A 21,051-nucleotide genomic window follows, 5' to 3' on the forward strand; every position below is an offset into this window, starting at 1 on the left:
GTTGAAACAAACTGCATATTCATGCTGTGCCTCATTTAGAATGAGCAGTCATGTCTTGGGCTGCTACCAAACCTCCCCCTATTTGCTATATACTTCTCTACTGTAGTCTATGGTCAAAATGAGTATATATATATTTTTTTTAAACATACAAAGACTAACAAAATATTGTAACAAAGTGAGAAAGCAATGGGAGGAAAATAGGCATCACAAAATGACCATGTTTAATTTCTGTGAAATATCACTATTTATTCATAATGGATAAAAAAAAATACATCAGTCAGCAGCAGCAATTATTTACATGACAGATGACACCACAGGGTGTCTTCCTGGGTGTGTGGTAACAACTCAATGGTCAACACTTTCATACACTTCAAACCGGTACTGTATCTCACTCTCTTCCTGTACGTCCCGTGGTACTCCTGGAAATCTGAAAGGGTGGGGGGGAGACACAAGATAATCACAAATCATTCCTCTTCTGTCAAACCTCCTAAAGGAGTTTCATGAATTTTGCTCTTCACTGACACTTTGTAGATTTGGTACTTTACACGATAATGTTATTTGAAATTGTGCATGACAACAGGAATCAGACCTATATCCTGGAATCTATACATCTTACTATTTTTTGTCTGAGTCCCAAATCAGCTTGTGCTTTCAGGCCAACTCCAAAGTAATTGATTGGAAAGATATTTGGAGAAAGCACAATCAGATTAAAGACTTAGGCTGAAAATGGTGGACAGGAGTCTGGATAGTGATTCTGAACATAAACACTCAATGCTGTTTCATTCAAATTAGGCTTGGATAATAAGATGTTTAAGCCATGGAGATTAAACAAATACATAGTTAAAAAAAAAATAGGGAACATAATCATCACAGTCTAACACCAAGCCAATTAAACTTCAGGAATATCAATCTGTTCAGTTAAGAAGTATAAGCGATTGTGAATCAATGTCACCTGTTCAGATGCAAATGAAAGTGACAACAGGTGCATTGGAGAGGCAAAAGCCAGACAACCCCCAAAAAGGGAATAGTTTTGTAGGAGGTGGCCACAAACAATTGCTCTCTCCTCATCCATATGTGCCGTCACAAGATTTGCAATGTCACCCAGTAGTCTCAAAAGCATGGAGGAGACACCAGGAGACGGGCCGTTACATGAGGAGAGCTGGACAGGGCCACAGAAGGGCATCAACCCAGAAGCAGCACTGGTATCTGTTGTGCGAGGAGGAGCACTGCCAGAGCCCTACAAAATGACCTCCAGCGGGCTACTGGTGTGCATATTCCTGACCATCAGAAACAGACCGTGAGGGTGGCATGAGGGCCCGACGTCCTCTAGTGGGACCTGTACTCGCAGCCCAGCATCTTGCACATCGACCGGCATTCGCCAGAGAACACCAGAATTTCCAGGTGCCCCATTCTCTTCTCAGATGAGAGCAGGTTCACACTGAGCACTTGTCTGTAGTTTATGTACTGTTAGTATGGTTAGTCTGGCACAGGTGGGCAAACTAAGGCCCGTGGGCCCAATCCGGTCTGCGAGCTGATTTAATCTGGCCCATAGTAGGGATGAGAATGAAATATTTTTGACAGGGGTTAAAAAAAACTCCAAATGATTAACCTATACATGATTTAGTAACTGTCCTCTTCTGGCCTGCAAATCAAGTTTGAAAAACAAAATATACACAACAACAAAAATTGGTGACCCTCCATTGATTTTCAAAATTCCAATGTGGCTCTTAAAATAAAAAGGTTGTTCCTCCGTGGTCTACAGCCTACATCATTGCCAGGGGGTCAACAGTCATGTCTGCGGAACTGGATATTAATTCCTTTATTAGCCTTATTATCCCTATTCATTAAAAGTTGGTTAAATTTATTAGCCTTATTATCCCAATTCATGAAATATTGGTTAATAAATCATTATTACACAAAGGGACACATTTTGCATTGACATACGAAAAATCCATAATACAGTGCTTTGCAAAAGTATTAGAATAAACTCCTTTACATTTTTACTGAGTTTCAAATAATATGCTTACATTATTTTCAAAAAGTATCAAACAGAAAGAAATTATATTTGAAAAATAAATATTGTAAGTTAGGAAATATTTGTAAGACTAATAACATTTTGAAATATGTTGCATGGTCCTCAGTCCGAAAAGGGTGGCTTGCCCACTTCAGGTTGGCGACCCGGCCCCGGATAAGTGGAAGAAGATGGATGGATATGTTGCAATTGCTAATAGGGATGTGCATGACAAATATTTTCACTATTGATCATATATACCACAATCTCGTGCCAAAAAAAATTATACATTTAAATTGTAATTAATTAATTAATTTAAAAAAATGAACCTGAATAACGTTTTGGTATAAATAATTAGGCTACATATATTTGAGACAGACATTCAGATTGAAATGCTATAACAGCGGCAAATAACCTAATGCATAGGCCTGTCAAGTCGTTAGTATTTTATAACACGTAATTAATTTCAAATTATTGTTACAAGCTTTTACATTAATTACAATTGCAAATGAACTACAAATGTCAAAGAATTTGCATTGTCTCCCATGAATTAGCGCAGAAATATGTATGAATTGCCTTACATTATCTAACATCTTTGTGTCAATGTTTTCTGGCCATAACAACAAAATATAAAATGTATTAGACCAACTAGCCAGCTATTTTTGACGGACTGCGTAAGCGGAGTTGGCCAAGAAGAGTGAATGTCTCTTAGAGTGTGAGTGAGTGAGTGCCCCTTGTTAAATAGTGTAGTGGTTAAGAGTTGCGGACCTGCAACCAATAGGTCCCGCGTTTGAATCTCATCCCTGTCAAAGCAAATTATGCATTAGGATTTGTTCTGGATAGATAAAAACTTTGCTTGGTAAAATCTTCAGTAGCTGCGTTATAGTAAGTCTTAAATAAAAATATTCATGGTTTCTTTAGACACCATTAACCACTGCGTTAAACTGAGTAATAGCGGAGGGTTGTTAGGCTGTGAATTAGTATACTAGCTGCTATTGGTCACAACTACTGAGCAACGCTTTCTCTTTTTACAAAGCAAAAGGTTCACTTAAACAAGACTACCTGATTGAAAGTTTTATTTTTGCAACTTTTATTCTTTTTAATGTTGCCTGGATTGACTATGTATGGGACAATCCTGTTTCATATTACATACAATGTTTTATCATTTGAGCAAAATGTTATGCCAACATGCTACTATTCAGCCGATTGCTCACTCGCTTTTTTTTTTTTACTGCTTGGGCTTCAGGGCTTCAATACTTAATATATAGACTAACAAAGTTACCTTACTGTTCTGTTCAATGAAAATAAAGTTGAATCTAATCTAATAAGGACAGTTACAGTGGCTCTCAAAAACATTCACCCCCTTGAACTTGAATTATTATAATTTTTTTAATCTTCTACATACGTTTAAAATCAACAAATGTACAGATATAAAACAAATTAATTGACTGCATAAGACTGCATAAGTATTGTTATGGCAATTCCATCGATTAGAACTCTGCAGACAAAGATCAGTGTTACACACCAGGTAATAGTAAAGCAGACATTTCTCAGTTCAAGAATTTCTATAATAGTGTTCACCCCCTTTAGTCAATATTTGGTGGAGTTTCAATATCTGGATAAGTTTCTAACAGCTTTGCTGATCTGGAATTAGCAGATTTTGCCCATTCTTCTTTGCAAAATTGCTCAAGCTCCATCAAGTTAGAGAGCAATTTTCAAATCTTTCCACATATTCTCAATTGGTTTGAGTTCCAGGCATGGCTGCATGCTTTGGATTGTTTTGTGAAAAAATAGGAATCTTCACCCCAGTGAGGTTGTGAGCTTGACCTTTCTCCCAGTTACTAACACTGAGAAGCATCCCCATAGCGTGATGCTTCCACTACCGTATGTCATGAGCAGTTTGTGTCTCTCAGCTCAACCGTGGAATACTAACTCCTTTAGTTACCACAGTTCTTCTTGGCTAGTGCAGCTGGATAATAATTTGAGGATTGCCTGTTCTGTAGAAATGTGCCATATTCTCTCAATTTCTTAAAATATGGACATTACTGTGCATCGGTCAGGATGTGAATATGAAAGTAAAAGAAATGCATTGATACTAAAAAGGGTACAAAGTAATATCCAAATCATTTAAAAGATGTTTTAAAAGTTTTTTCAATCAAAAATATGTATTTGTAATCTCCTTTGCTCAGTGGGATGGAGCAAAACACACACAAATACTGCAATAAAAACCCACTTCAGTCTGTTAAAAAACTAAAGCTTGGGAGGAAATTCACTTTTCAGCAGGAAATGTATCCTAAGAATAAGTCCAAAGCAACAATGAAGCAACAATCATCAGCGAGCGCCTGGTGGCCGGGCCTTTCCCCATGGGGCCCGGCCGGTCCCAGCCCGAACGATCAACATGGGGCCGCCCTCCCGTGGGCTCACCACCCACAGGAGGGACCATAAGGGGCCGGTGCAGAGAGGATCGGGCGGCAGTCGAAGGCGGGGGCCTAGACAACCCGATCCCTGGACACGGAAAAGGCCGTGGAACACTGGACCAGCTCTATACCCTCTACAGGGTGATGGAGGGTTCATGGGAGTTTGCCCAACCAATCCACATGTGTTTTGTGGATTTGGAGAAGGCATTCGACTGTGTCCCTCACGGCATCCTGTGGAGGGTGCTTCGGGAATATGGGGTCCTGGGTCCCTTGCTAAGGGCTGTCAGGTCCCTGTACGACCGAAGCAGGAGCTTGGTCCGCATTGCCGGCAGTAAGTCAGACTTGTTCCCTGTGCATGTTGGACTCCGGCAGGGCTGCCCTTTGTCACCGGTTCTGTTCGTAATTTTTATGGACAGAATTTCTAGGCGCAGCCAGGGGCCGGAGGGTGTCAGGTTTGGGGACCACACGATTTCGTCTCTGCTCTTTGCGGATGGTGTTGTCGTGTTGGCCCCTTCAAGCCAGGACCTTCAGCATGCACTTGGACGGTTTGCAGCCGAGTGTGAAGCGGTGGGGATGAAAATCAGTACCTCCAAATCCGAGGCCATGGTCCTCAGTCGGAAAAGGGTGGCTGGGCGATCCCTTAGAGATAGGGTGAGAAGCTCGGTCACCCGGGAGGAGCTCAGAGTAGAGCCGCTGCTCCTCCACATCGAGAGGGGTCAGCTGAGGTGGCTTGGGCATCTGTTTCGGATGCCTCCGGAACGCCTTCCTGGGAAGGTGTTCCGGTCCCGTCCCACCGGGAGGAGACCCCGGGGAAGACCTAGGACACGCTGGAGGGACTATGTCTCCCGGCTGGCCTGGGAACGCCTCGGTGTCCCCCCGGAAGAGCTGGAGGAAGTGTCTGGGGAGAGGGAAGTCTGGGCATCCCTGCTTAGACTGCTGCCCCCGCGACCCGGCCCCGGATAAGCGGAAGAAGATGGTATGGTATGGTATGGCGACAATGAAGTATCTCAGTACTTCAGTTTTTTTCTTACAAATATTTTCCAACATAAAAACAAGGTCAACTAAAATTATTGAATGTCAGTGTTTTAAAATAAAATATCAAATAACATCAAAGTTCAACGCACCATCTGTAATTCTTTAAATTAGACAACTGTTAAGGGATTTCAATACAATCTTTAGTAATAGTGAAATGGATGTGTTTCACAACCTTTATTCACCAGACATTATTTCGGGTGCACGCAAAAGCACATCCTAGTCTGGCTTTGTTGTGAAATGCGTCTCCTCAATCAGCATCACTAAGAGACAAAATGATCTCCCCACAAGCTCATAGAACAGGGGTGGGCAATATTTTTCACTGGGGGGCCACACTGAAAATGCCAGAGAGCATCGTGGGCCCGATTAACCAACATGCCTAAAAACACACAACATATCTAACTCTGTTAACTTGTATATTCTATTTATGCATATTTATTTTCCATTCAACACCGTTTTCATAATTGAAATTAATTTACTTTAACAATGTTTTTAAAGTTATTTTCTGTTAACAACTGTTATTATGGTAGGCAAAGGCCTAAAAAAATCCCTTTTTATTATTCAACAGAAATGTTACAACACTATTTGCCCTAAAACTTAAGCTAATTACTCTGTTGGTATAGTGTATTACATAAGGTATAGTGTATAGCAGTTATATAGGTATAATAATTATTAGGGCACACATACGTCTATGAAATCACTTCTGAAGATTTCCACTCAAAGCAAATGTTGGTATAATTGGTGTCATCTAACTTCATAAAGTATATTTTTTGTACTACGCGCATTTAACGACAGCGATTCCAGCCACCCAGACCAACTTTTAGGGCTACTCACTCAATATCAACAGGAGAGACTCATATAGGCGTTGACAAGTGAGGTGAAATCAGGAGTAATTTCTGTTGAAGCAGTGTGCTGTACTGTTGAAGCAGTGTGCGGTTCTGTTGAAGCAGTGTGCGGTTCTGTTGAAGCAGTGTGCGGTTCTGTTGAAGCAGTGTGCGGTTCTGTTGAAGCAGTGTGCGGTTCTGTTGAAGCAGTGTGCTGTTCTGTTGAAGCAGTTTGAGGTTCTGTTGAAGCAGTGTGCGGTTCTGTTGAAGCAGTGTGTGCTACTGCTGCAAGATGTTCATCAGGCTGCATCTGCGCTTAGGCTTGTTGATTTGTAGCATCGGGTGACAGTTTTTGTATTTCGCTGCATGCTTGCTCTGGAAGCGCCTCTGCAAATTGTTCTCTTTAAAAATTGTGACGTTAGCTTAACATATTAAGCAAGTTGCTTTACCTGTGACATCTGCAAATATTTTCCTGTCAATAGTTTTTTTTAAATACCCTGCTTTCGTTATCAACTTTTTGCGCATGGATTGTGGTGCTGGTCGTATCATACGTATCATAGCAACGGAAATACCTTGTTTCAACTTAAAGGTATTTTAAACAGACAATATGATACAGCTGTACTTATTACTGGGAGTGCCACAGGACTTTTAATTTTATCTTGCCCAGGTCTGCCATAGAGGAACAATGATAGGGGCCTGGATTTTTTTATTGTCATTTTTCTTGTTTCTTAAATTCTACACAGTTCACCAAATTTCAGTTAACGTTGGAAAATAAGTAATGAGTAGTATAGAGAATTGTTGTGCCATCAAATCAAATTTTAAAATGTAATTTCTATAGCTTTACCAGCACCAGTGCACCAGAAGGTCCAAAAGTATTTGGACAGTGAGAAATTTAAAAAATAAAAATTGGTTTTGAATTCCAGCCCTTGATTTCAAATGGTAAAATAACTATTGTTCAGTTTGGCTGGGTTGCTAGCTCAACAAATATTCTTGGTTGTTCCAAATGTCTTTCATTTCTCAATGATGGCGCTCACTGTCATTCTTGGTCATTGTGGGGTATTGTGTGTAGTTTGATGAGGAAAAAGTGAATTTAATAAATTTTAGAATAAGGCTGTAAACTAAACTAAAATGTGGAAAAGGTAAGTTAATGTATTTTTGTCCTAAAGGAAATTGTTAGCTTGCGAGATAAGAAATGTTATAAAGAAATCTAAAGAAAATGAGCTGAAGGAAAGTTGAAGTCTGAAAATGGAGTGGAAGACCCAAAAGATGTCCTACAAGGCCATTTTGTGTAAGACTTCTCATGGTTGAAAGATGTACTTTGGTGCCAGATGAATTTACCTGATTCTGAAAATATATATTATAAAATAGCTGCTTATCACTGTAAAAGATGGCATTTACCATAAGTGCATTTTCAAAAGAAAACACACACACACAATGTTTGGTTCTTTTGTGCTCAGTTCTTAAGTAAAACAAATCATTATAATCGTAATGGATATGTTTTATATACTTCAGCTTTCAAATGTAGCCTAATGTCCAAACAAACCAATTTGAGTCTGTACAAAACTTAAGATTATGTGATGCAAATGGGACCATTTACTACAAATGGACAGTAGCATACGGAAAGCCTGTATTTACATGTGTATGTTTTGTGTGAGTGAGAGACTCACTCTGGCAGTAGGCGATATTTATCTTGGTTGATTTCAGGCAGGAACGTGTCACTCTCAAACTGCTGTAGGATCCTAGTCACAAACAACCTTCTGATCCCCTCACTCTCCATCATCTCCTGGGGAACCCGACAACAAACAAAAGTTAAAAACAATTAAAAACAATACATAAATTACAGGGTGCTTGCAAGAAACACATGCATGGAAGTAGTAAATCCTCCACCCTGTACAGCTTTTCTCATATCTAATTATATTTACTTTACAGTCCTGTCTCATCACAACAACTCCCAACAGATTCAGATTTTTCCACACTGCTGTTCCAATCAGAAAGTCACATGGGACAACAAATTTGAGAACATGCTCACACATGACAACCTCAGTAAGCTTTGCAGGCTCCTGGCATGAGATCAGGAAATCCCCACAGACAAGATCTTCTCAGGAGATGCTGGCCACTTTGCATAACCCATGGGGCTTCCCAACCATTTTGTCAGCCTTCTACAGTCAAGGCTCAAACCTTGACACTTGTGGTTAGCTTGGTCCTACGAAAGAGTGCCTTAGAGCACCTCACCACCGAGGCCCCAGTCTGTGAGCCTGAGTGCCATAGGGCTGACCCCATGTTATCAACTCCTCAACAGTTTGCTTGACAGGTTGTTGTTTGGATGATGTTTCTTCTGTCGCAAAATTCTTTTTCAAGACAACCGTATGATTTGTGCTGTTCTCAGTGGGAATAAATTGCGTGTAGATCTTGTGCCTACAAATATATCACTCATTTTATCAGGCTTTTTTTTGGTTTGTTTTTACAGTTGTAACAATAGGGAGACCAGTGAAGAGGAGTTTAAGTAGTGAAGGGTGTATACAGGTGTTGAACCCTGTTCTCTGGTGAGGCGCCACATATGCATACTGCTCGGCATGTGCCCATTTCACCTATTTTTGAAATTGTTTCATGTATTTATATTAACCCCCCCCATGTACACATTTATGAGGACTGAAGTATACTGTAGTAGGAATGGACAGGTTACAAACCAATTTGCCCCATGGCTACATAATCTCCCAAGTTTTTTTTTTGAATATTTTAAACAGGATTTAAGGTGGGTGTTTATTATATTTTTGCATGCATCCTTTGACCAGCCTAGGTCATAAACACCTGTTGCTCTATCAAAATTCAACTGGCCTCAAAGTACCTTCTCTGATCAGTCTCCCACTTGCTTGGTCATCTAGTTTAGAGGGACAGCATGTTCGCAGCAGGGTCTTGATCTGTGTTTGCTTGGCAATTTACTCCCCAACAGAAATAGCTGAATTTCCTGAAAATCTGGGAATCATTACAATTAAACGCAGAGGCCAATTAGCTTGGTGCAATTACAATGGGGTGTGGACACCAATTGTGAATTTTAAACTGTATTTAAAAAATATAATTAAATAAAAACATTTAAAACATTTGTTTATATTTTACTTGAAAGATAAAAGGGTTGTACTTTTTATAGGCACTGTAACATTCTGTGCTACTGGCAAAAGCACTTACTGGATTTTCATGTAAGAGCATAGAATGTTTGGGTTCTGCAGCTCCATAAAGCTACCCCAGCTGCCTAGATTGAGTATATCTTGCAGTAGGATCAGAAAGTATTCAGACCCTACACATTTGTTCATATTTTTTGTGTGTTATAGACATAATTCATAGTTGATTACATTTGTTTTTCTTCATAATTTTACACACAATTCTCAATAATGTTAAAGCAAAAACATCTTTACAAATCTGTGTCAATTTCTTAATAATAATTAAATTAAATATTTAATACAGCTCCGGAAAAAAATAAGAAACCACTGCACCCTTTTCTTTCCTTTCCAAAAAAGTTGAAGGAAGGTTTTGAGTGAGGAACAGAAGGGCTGAAATAAAGAGACCACTGCAAATTGAACGCTTCTGTTCCTCACTCAAAACTTTCCTTTTCGACTTTTTTGGAAAGGAAAGAAAAATGAGCTGTATTCATAAGTATGCTGACCCTTTATTCAGTACTTAGTAAGAGCGCCTTTGACAACAGTAAAAGCTTTCAGTTGTTTTAAGAATATATAGACCTGCTATGCACCTCTGGATTCAACTGTGTATAAATAGTCAATGAGTTTGTTAGCTCTCACGTGGATGCACTGGGCTGGCTAGATACTGAGCCATGGGGAGCGGAAAAGACCTGTCAAAAGACCTGCGTAACAAGGTAATGCAACTTTATAAAGACGGAAAAGGATATAAAAAGATATTCAAAGCCTTGCAAATGCCAGTCAGTACTGTTCAATCACTTATTAAGAAGTGGACATTTCGGGGACCTCTTGATGGCAGTCACGCAGACCAAGAAAGATTTCAGCCAAAAGTGCCAGAAGAATTTTATGGGAAACAAAGAAAAACCTGCAGGTAACCTCAGGAGAAATACAGGCTGCTCTGGAAAAAGACGGTGTGGATGTTTCAAAGAGCACAATACGACGATACTTAAAACAAAAATGAGCTGCATGGTCAAGATGCCAGAAAGCCTTTACTGCGCCAATGCCACAAAAAACCCTGTTACAATATGCCCGACAATACCTTGACACACATCACATCTTCTGGCACACTAATTTGGAGTGATGAGAACAAAATAGAGCTTTATGGTCACAACCATAAGCGCTATGTTTGGAGAGGGGTCAACAAGGCCTATATTGAACATAATACCACCCCACTGTGAAGCATGATAGTGGCTCACTGATGTTTTGGAGGTGTTTGAGCTCTGAAGGCACAGGGAATCTTGTGATAATTGATGGCAAGATGAATGCAGCATGACATCAGAAAATATTGGCAGACAATTTGCATTCTTCTGCACGAACGCTGCGCACGCGACGCTCTTGGACTTTCCAGCACGACAATGACCCTAAGCAGAAGGCCAAGTTGACCCTCAAGCGGTTACAGAATAAAAAAGGTGAAGGTTCTGGAGTGGCCATCACAGTCTCCTGACCTTAATATCATCGAGCCACTCTGGGGAGATCTCAAACCTGCGATTCATGCAAGATGCCAAAGATTTTGCATGACCTGGAGGTATTTTGCCAAGACGAATGGGCAGCTATACCACCTGCATTTGGGGCCTCATAGACAACTATTACAAATTACTGCATACTGTCCTTGATGCTAAAGAGGGCAATACACAGTGTTAAGAACTAAGGGTATGCAAACTTTTGAACAGGGGTCAGTTCAATTCTTTCTTTGTTGCCACGTTTTGTTTTATGATTTTATCATTCTGTTATGACTTAAAGACATGTGTTTTGCCTGCTCACTCATGTTTTCTTTACAAATGGTACATATATTACCAATTCTCCAAGGGTATGCAAACTTTTGAGCACAACTGTATACTGCCTCTGGGTGATGTCATCTGGAATCACAATGTCAATTTGTACTGTTATTCTGACTACACACAGTTATATATTTCGATGAAGCATGGAGAAGCCCCAAAATTAGCTACTTTGCAAGCATGCGTTTCAGATATTAGGAAGTGGATGGCAGAGAACTTCTTGCTTTTAAACTCAAGAAAAACAAGGAGTTTTCTTGGCAGATCTAACTGTGAATTGCATGGTCATATCCCAAAAAACTGTAAGAAACCTCTGCGTTACCCTCGACCCTGACCTCCCCTTTGATGAACATACAAAATATATTTTAAGAGTTGCTTATAATCTTTTTATCAAAAACGGATGCAGAAAAACTAATCCATGCTTTTGTTACTTCTAGATTAGATTACTGCAATGCTCTTCTTTCCGGTTACCCTGATAAATGAATGAACAAACTTCAATTAGTGCTGAACACTGCTAGAATCCTAACTAGAACAAAAACATTTGAACACATTACTCCAGCACTAGCCTCTTTACACTGGCGGCCTGTTAGGGTTAGGGCTGATTTTAAGGTTTTATTGTTAACCTATAAAGCAATACATGGACTTGCTACTACTTAACTTGCTGAAATGATCCAACCATACATACCTACATGCAAGGGCGTAGGAGTGACTCTGATATTGGGGGGGTAGGGGACATTTGAAGTGTGAATGTTAATTTATTCACAAAAATATCTTATGTAGTTCTGTTTTTCTCCACTTCTAGAATCCACTTTTAGTTAGATTTTCTTTCTCCATGACTACATTAGATATAGACACGCTCAAAAAATAAAAAAGGCATTGGCGGATTCACCAATGAGGTGCGAATAGGACCAGTGCAACTGACACAGTTTTGCTCAGAGGTAGTCTGGTTGAAAATACTGAGGGTGATAATTGTTTCCACAACGCTAACTTGCAATACTCATTATGTCTGGAAAAGTTATAGCAAATAGATAGTTACCCCAAACAATGTCTACTCAATATGCTTTCTGTACCTTGCCTTGTGAATTTGATAGGACTAACAAATCCAGTTTGACTTAAAGAAAGTTGTGATTTCTGAACATGCAATAGTCCTAAATAGCATTGGTAAATTATACCTTGTGTGACTTCTTTGCATGGTGGGACTTTTCAGCTGGAAAGGCATTTCAGATTGATGATAATGTAACCAGAGTGCATCTTTTAAAATGACTAATACTACAATGATGCTGGTAACATCTCAGTCAGGCAAGTAAGTCCAGCTTTACGTTTTCCAATCTGCTCCTATAGACCGCCTTGAATTACTACTTCTTACTATCTTAACCGTTGGTTTGTGGCCTCTCTCTCCCTCGCTCAGCTAACTTTTCTGATCCGTGCTTTTGTTATGACTGCCTCTCTCCTGAATGAAGTAAATACATACAGTACAATCCTAAATTCAGCTGGTAAATTCAGCTGCTATCAGAGATCCTATTCAATGAATGATTGATTTACATGATGACTGATCAACAGTCTATCTTGGCGTGGCACTTATCAATAATAAACCTGTTGGTTTGTTGCCGCTTTCTCTCCTTGCCTGTTTGTTCATGTCTATCACTTTCCTGCCATGATCATACATAGCATAAACCAAATTCTTAAAATATTGAATACACTTTAGCTCTATCTAAATGATTCAAAACAAACTGAAGAAAAAAAAAAAGTGCCAACTTGTGTAGATTGTTACCAAGAACCCTCAGCCACTGGAAAGCAATCTTGTGAGCTGATTTGTGACACTAAATTAGACTACCATTATGTACCTGCATGTCACTTGTGATGGTAATTCCGTGTATCGACACTCGGAGTAAGGGACACTGAAACAAAGTTCTCTTTGTACATTATAACCGTTTTATTAACTATTAGGCACATATGAGAGACGCGTCAACCGCTTACACACACATAATCGTCTGAGGAGTCTCTAACTCAAAACATGTCCTTCGACAGTATTTATTACATAGAAAAAGGGGTGTGGTAAGATGCTGCCATCTGTCTCATGTCAATCAAACACCTTTGTTCTATCACACAAGTCAAATGCTATCTTCCCCCACCTTATCCTTCCTGCCATAATGTTTACTACTGTGTTTACACAAAGGACAGCTCTCCTTCCCGCCATAAGTAACTTCTTCAATTCTAAGAGTTCTTACAGCATCTTGACAGACAATAGATGCCCCCTATGCTAATACCAGCTCCCCCACATTCCTGAGGAACAAAAGACTTATACCCTTCTTTGTCTAGGCAGGAGGACATGGCCCAAATACCTGTTAATCCTCTGATATTATACAGACATGTTTGTCACAATCAAAGTAAAGATCTACATATCAGCCAAATGGAAAGACAGACATTTCTCAAATGTACCTTAGTTCAAAATTACCATAACACACTTCAACATTCCAAGTATTTAGGAGGGCTGATACATTTGAAGACATCTCTACTGGAGTTTAGTTACAATGTTGGGAGTAGGTTGGAGTCATACAGCGCCAGGGGTCGAAGTGCGTTGCAACTTGGCTCAGCACCGCCTGAGGTGGATGGGTGGAAATCAGAGAGCTGCCTTATCATGTTATACTCTGGCAACTCGTAACACTGGGCCCTGAAATCTCCATCATGGTTTTAAAGCTGCCTTATCATGTTATACTCTGGCAACTCGTAACACTGGGCCCTGAAATCTCCATCATGGTTTTAAAGCTGCCTTATCATGTTATACTCTGGCAACTCGTAACACTGGGCCCTGAAATCTCCATCATGGTTTTAAAGCTGCCTTATCATGTTATACTCTGGCAACTCGTAACACTGGGCCGTGAAATCTCCATCATGGTTTTAAAGCTGCCTTATCATGTTATACTCTGGCAACTCGTAACACTGGGCCCTGAAATCTCCATCATGGTTTTAAAGCTGCCTTATCATGTTATACTCTGGCAACTCGTAACACTGGGCCCTGAAATCTCCATCATGGTTTTAGAGCTGCCTTATCATGTTATACTCTGGCAACTCGTAACACTGGGCCCTGAAATCTCCATCATGGTTTTAAAGCTGCCTTATCATGTTATACTCTGGCAACTCGTAACACTGGGCCCTGAAATCTCCATCATGGTTTTAGAGCTGCCTTATCATGTTATACTCTGGCAACTCGTAACACTGGGCCCTGAAATCTCCATCATGGTTTTAAAGCTGGGAAAAGTGTTACCCTCAAGCACGTGTACAAACTTAACGTTTCCTGGATGAACAAGCAGTTTGATAAGAATCCGAATGGTTTGATTGGCTTTGAGGAAACATATCTATCTCCGACTATTCGCTACATACTGTAGAGTTGTGGCAACGAGGTAAAGCCATAATAGCAAATTGGATTTAACAAAACTGAGAAGGGGTAAGATTTGGGTGATCACTAACAAATGTATACATTAAGGTATTCCTAAGAGTTTATAATGTATGAAATAGTCTGGCTTTCCTTTATGATGTCACACTCCACTTAAAAGCGCTGATCCTGGATCAGTTTTTCCTTAAGATCACAATGAAACAGCACTCCTGCTTTGAGACATTTGATAATTACAGTCTGTGGACTTTATTTTCCACTCGTATGTCGTATTGTAGATGGACCCAGACTCCTTTTGTTCTGTGTTCATAACAGGGTTATTTGGTTGAATGGAAAGTGATCCTATAATCCCAAAACTAATGCACACAGACAGAGACAGACATATACCAAGAGCTATATTGTCAAAACATCCTTGGGCGATGAGGTCTCCATGACAACCCACAAAACTACCATGGGAGGAAATAAAAGGCTGTCTCTTTTGAGGTTGAACATTTTCCCACTTTCAGCTAAGCGGACAAATAAAATAACTGAAAAGCATTCCAACGTTTTGGATAGTAGAAAACGCAGCCAGACATTGGAGAATGCGACAAGGTTGTCAGTGTCTTGCGTAACAGTTTAGGGAAGATGCTCTAGTTATCAGTTTAGAAATGGCCATTCAAGTACGTTTCTCTATAACAATATTGTTTATGGACTGTATACTGTAATCAGTATAATAAGCTCCTCCATTCTGAATAACAGAGTACACATTTTTGCATTGATCCCTGCCTCAAGTTCGCTTTGGTGAAGCCCAGCCTTTTATTGGGTGACAAATTAAAGCAAAAACCAACATCTCTCAGTAAGACTCTCAGTAAGTGCTAGGTTACCATGAGCCACAAAAACAGTTTTAATGCACCTTGGCATAGATTTTTACGGGTCTCTAAATCTCTACTGGATGGATGGACACCATACTTCCCAAAGATATTCTCTCATTTGTAATTTTGATGATGGTGGTGGAAAGCGCTCTCTAACACGTTGTTCCAAAATCGCCCATTAGTGTTCAGCTGGGTTGAGATCTGGTGACTGCAAAGGCCATAGCATATGATTCACATCATTTTCATACTCAAACCATTCAGTGCCCTGTGGATGGAGGCATTGTCATCCTGGAAGAGGCCCAATAACAAACCCTCTTTCCAAGTCGTTCCTCTTGCCATCTTGATCCAAGCATTTATATACATGCCACACAGCATGATACAATGTTAATTGCTTAATTGTATCATGCAGTACACCCGAATGTAAATATCTGCATTCATTATGTTCCTCCAATTGATTTATTCAATTTTTTCCTTTAACCCGTGTGTTTACACCAGAGTAGTTGACAGTGTGAAAGCAATACTTGCAGACTGTACTTTGTTTAGTCTTCTTACTCTCGTCATCGTATTGAAAGCAGAATCCAAAATGTTCCCACACAGCGGATTTGAAAGACCGCAGTGCCTCTTCAAATTTGTTTCTTCATGTCTCGCCAGCACTCGCCATTGGAGCGGAGGGAATATTTGTTGTTAGTTTCCTCTTTTAATGGGACCCCGATGTCCACGGGTCCTTAAAAAGTCTTAAATTAAATGTATCCAAATAAAAGGCCTTGAAACTTCAACTTATTTTGTCTTTTTAAAGGCCTTACAATAGTTTTATGGTGATGCAACAAAATGGTTTGTGAATGCATTTTAGCTCTGGTCACACGCAGAGAGGAACCATGATTTCAGTCCGAATGTTAGATGTCAGCAGGACACTAGCGATGGTTGGCCGCATTTCTCCCAACACTGATGATCATGAGGTAGATAACTAACTAGTACCAAGCTAGGTCATTTAGCTAGCTACATTGTGGACATTGTCTGTTTAACCTCCGGCAAGTATCATGGAAAAGTGCAAATTCATTCAGAAGTTGTTGGACAACAGCAACTTTGCTTTGTTGTTGAAATCTCTTCAAGGGAAAGAAAACGAAGCCCACTGTGTTTTTTGCAAGACGTCTTTCAAACTTGGCACATTTATGGAAATTAAATCTGTTGAATCCCATATAAAGTGTGAGAAACACAAACCACAAAAACTGCGAAAAGCAGCCAGTAATATCATTATTAACATTAGGCTTACTGCTCAAACAACAGTGGGTACTTCTGTTGAAATGGCGTCCTTATATATTTTTTGCATGGGGTGTTGTTGAGAAATTGGTTTCAAACTGAGTTTGTAGTGGCATTAAAAAAAGTGTTACATTTTACTGGCTGAAACCTGCAGATACTCTCTTATTTGTATATAAATTTTTTTGGTTATTACTTTAATGTCTTATCTTTTGTTGTTTCGTTAGGCACTTTGCTCAAGCATTTTTTAATGTGGGAAACTGATTCAGTCAAATACACTCAAGTCTAAAAATCTTGATTTCCTCAGAAGTGTACAGCCTGACCCTAGACTTTTTCTGGTTACCATACCTTGTATAGAGAGCTGCCACCAATCACCCAGACCTGGTCCACCCGCTCTGCCATTTCAGCCGTATCCAGCAGGCGGAGTGCAGAGCTGAAGTCTGAAGCCAGGTGGTGAGCCCCAGGAGGAGGCTCTCTGACATTCAAAGAACAAAGATGTTCATTATGACTTGGTAAATGCAGTTTAGATTCCAAAATGGCCTCTCTATAATAGTAGTTCTATAGTCGTAATGATGTTAGGACAGTTGCAATTTTCTTTAAACATGTCCCCCATGTTTCTTACTTGAGCTCTCTGCTGAGAACAATGTTGATCCGATTCTTGAGTGGCCGGTTGCGCTCTGGAATGGAGAACCAGGTCTTCCTCCCCATGATGACAACATTTTGTTTACCTACCCAAGCATGGACAAAGCTGTTTATAACAATAGAGATAGTGAACAAAGTTTCCCAGAAATGTGAAGAAAATTTTATTTGAGCAAGTGATAAAGATGCTCAGCTTGTGTGTTGAAAGATGATTTACATTGTAGTTGTCTTTGCACCCTAAAATGTATAGTGAGAGAATGGATACTCTTTAGGCCTTGACTAAGTTAACTACGAATGAGAATATGCTATCACTACATTGAAATTACAAGCCATATTACCTTTCACATTTGAAATAGTTAGATTAAAAGCAGAAGTTACATTTCAGTTGGACATTATGTTCAGCTGACAACTAAATGAATGTAATCCTTTAGTTGAATTCAATCATACAGCCTCCTACAGTTTAATCATACATGTACTCAACAGTGCACGCTACACGTTACCTTCCACAAATGGCGTCATTGTCATCTTCTGGAAATATTTAAATTCATTACTGTAAAAGAAGGCAATGTCATTATTGCAAGTGAGAGAAGAAACAAGTCCAGTGAGAATGCAGAAAAATATTTTACGTCCATATTTGGATGATTCAGCAACTACGAGTACTTCGGCCCTGAAAGGTTTTAGAAAGATTTCCTAATACTAATAATGCAACACTTGATACTCGACTGTCCAAACTTGCCTGAGTGACAGACGAAAAAATATAATTATCATATGAAATAAAACATTTAAATCCCACATTTTTGTGAGATAATGATAACCATGGGATTTTCCACATCTAAAACAAATCAATGCAAATTATATATACATTGATAAAAAACACAATCATCACAGTATAACACTAAGCCAATTAAACTTCATGACAACCGGTGCACTGGAGAGACAACACCAAGACATCCCCCAAAAAGGGAATAGTTTTGCAGGTGGTGGCCACAGACAAGTGCTCTCTCCTTATACTTCCTGACTGATTCTTCTTGTTTTGCTAGTGTCCTTGTCACAACTGGTAGCATGAGTCGGTATCTGCAGCCCATTCAAATTGCACAGGCAATCCAGCTCCTTCAGGCCTGATCGATGTTCTGATGCTGGCTTTAGGCTCGCTCTACTTCCTCGGCTAAAACGCTGTTTGTTACAATTTTACTGACATTTGTCATTGCTGGGATTCCATATAAACGCGCCCTTAGGGACGGGTATATTTTATGCAAATATAAAAGGCATTATATCAGTAATTGTTGGTATAGATTTTATTTATTTGACTCTAATATATAACATTAAACAATTTGTAATGACTATGAATGAGTATTTTCCTTATACATAGCAGAAATTCTAAAGTTTTGGTTAGGGACAAACAAGAATTTAAGGTATAAAATGAACAGAAACAACTGATGAAGAGTTGCAAAAAATTGTCTGGGATGATTGTAGTGTGAATTAAACATATAAGGACAAAACATGTACATTTGGGGACATTGAAATGCCCGAAGTTGCTGAATCACCCCTTTATGCCACTCTACAAAATTACATGCATTTTGAAATATGCAAAATGTTAACTTGAAGCTTGTTGTGTAACCATGGACTTTGAAATTCATAATTGCATCATCAGCACAGGCCGATGTTCACATTTCACTGTGGCAGAATATATGAAAATGTCAGTCTCTTCAAGCAAGATCCATTCGTGGTCAGTTACTGTAAATACTGTATGAACATTTTACTGTTGTAGCTAGAAACTAGCTAAATGTTTTACAGTAGCAGAAACGAACGAGGCTAGCTATGTACAGTAGTCGGCAATAGCATATTTACTGTACTTACTTAAGTCTTTTTGGGTGCCAAGGTAAATTCCCTTTATTTCCGATACCCATATTAGGACAGACAGCTACAATGCAATTTAGCACGCGAGACATTCTCTTTTCACAAAAACATGCAATGCCGATAACTTGTGTGAGCTAGTTCAACGTTTCAATACAACCAAGAATGAGGACAACCTTAAAGTTCCCGCAAGAAAACAGAATTTAAATACCGGACATTGCATCAGCAGACGTACTCTTCGAAGCATTGGTTTCGGGTAGGCTACACATTTCGAAGAGTGGTCACTGCCATCTATAGGTTCTTTCGGGAGTGTAATATACTGTGAATATCTCGTGGGGAAGTTGTTTCAAAAGCTATCCAACTAACTATTACACTAACCCTACCTATTTTATATGAGAATTCATAGAAATATAATTAATTGAACACAATTCACTGTAAATTTGTCTTCATTCTAATGAATTTCTATATATTTAATTAATCACATTGACAAAATGTGAATAGATAATTTTCAAAAGCTGGCCCATGGTCATGAAAAGCATGCAGTGTTAAATGCAATGTTGATTAGCATTAACAGTGTTGACTTTCAAAGATTAAATACAAACTGTCCCCTTTGCAGCCTACAGGACCACTATCGAACATGTTACATAAGTTCCTTGTTGTTTACCCTGAGAACAGTCCAGCTGTCTTCTCAATCCCGCTGAAGGGCGGGTGGTTCAGGGGTAGGTGAGAGAGGTGAGGATGGTGTGAAGGTGTTGGGGGACTGTGTTGGGAGGTGTGGTGACTTTGTTGTGGGTCCTTGCTTGGCATTTAAGAAAGTTGGGCATTCTTCATTTTCCTTCTCTCTCTATCTCTTAGCCTCAGTTTTCAATCCTGTACAGTTAACTGGTTACAATAAGGTTACAGGCTTTGCCTCACAGGTCTTGTACACCAGGCCTATCGAAGCCAAATATGCTGGACAACGCTAGTCACTAGGTTTGAGAGATGTCCTGCAACTGGAAGTTTGTCGTTTCAAAACTCAGGTGTGATTACAGAGGTCTGTTAGGAATGGGATGGAAACCAGGGGTATGACTCATATCAACACTGATTGGATGTGACTGCTATTACTGACTTGCTGATTCTATTTTCTAGCCTGTATCAGAGAATGTGTGCGTTGGGCTGTGACTGAAGTTAAGCTGATTACCCCCTGCAACCAAATATTGTTATGCTTAGATAGGCTACTGTTCCCGCACACCTGTTGAAGTAAAACATTTTCTTACAAGTGTATGCAAGTGTATGCCTAGACAACCATTAAAAAATATTCTCCTCCCCGTGGGCTTTTCCATATTATATTGCGTTACAACATGAAAACAAAATAGATTTATTTAGGAGTTGATCAACACAAAAGTCCATAATATAAATGTGCAAATAATAAAATCGGTATTAGGCGAATGATATGTGCCAAACATAGTGCTTAGCACTGAGGAGAAAAAATGGTGTTCTCATTTATTCTCATCCGACCACAGAATCTTCTTCCACTTGGTCTCAATGTCCAACGGGCCTCTGAGAAACTCTATGGCCTTTGCTAGGAGTTTTTTTCAACAATACCAGTGTCGGAGGGGCAGTCTTTTCGCCACTTTTGTGAAGCTTCCAGACTGTTGTTGCAGTATGCACAGGTTAGCAGTAAGACTGCAAGTGTTTTAGACTTGCCATAGGCCTCTTGGTGTTCTCCTTGCCTAGTGGCCTTCTTGCCCAGATACTCGTGGATGGCTTGATTGAGTCAGATTCACAGTTGTTAAATAATGTCTTTATTTCTTAATTACAAACTTTACTGTGGTCTGG

At 39.6% G+C, this 21,051-nt stretch overlaps 1 protein-coding gene across 1 annotated transcript; it reads right to left on the bottom strand.

Annotated features, from left to right (window-relative positions):
• Nucleotides 1–205: 205 nt before the first annotated feature.
• dhfr (dihydrofolate reductase) lies at nucleotides 206–19,406 on the bottom strand. The gene is given in 6 exon segments (NM_001303931.1): nucleotides 206–427; nucleotides 7,952–8,067; nucleotides 17,089–17,215; nucleotides 17,363–17,468; nucleotides 17,880–17,929; nucleotides 19,237–19,406. Coding segments are annotated over 6 exon segments (573 nt in total). The 5' UTR covers nucleotides 19,329–19,406; the 3' UTR covers nucleotides 206–345.
• Nucleotides 19,407–21,051: the final 1,645 nt, after the last annotated feature.

This window comes from Esox lucius, chromosome 13 (assembly GCF_011004845.1).
Source record: "Esox lucius isolate fEsoLuc1 chromosome 13, fEsoLuc1.pri, whole genome shotgun sequence".
Taxonomy (NCBI): Eukaryota; Metazoa; Chordata; class Actinopteri; order Esociformes; family Esocidae; genus Esox; species Esox lucius.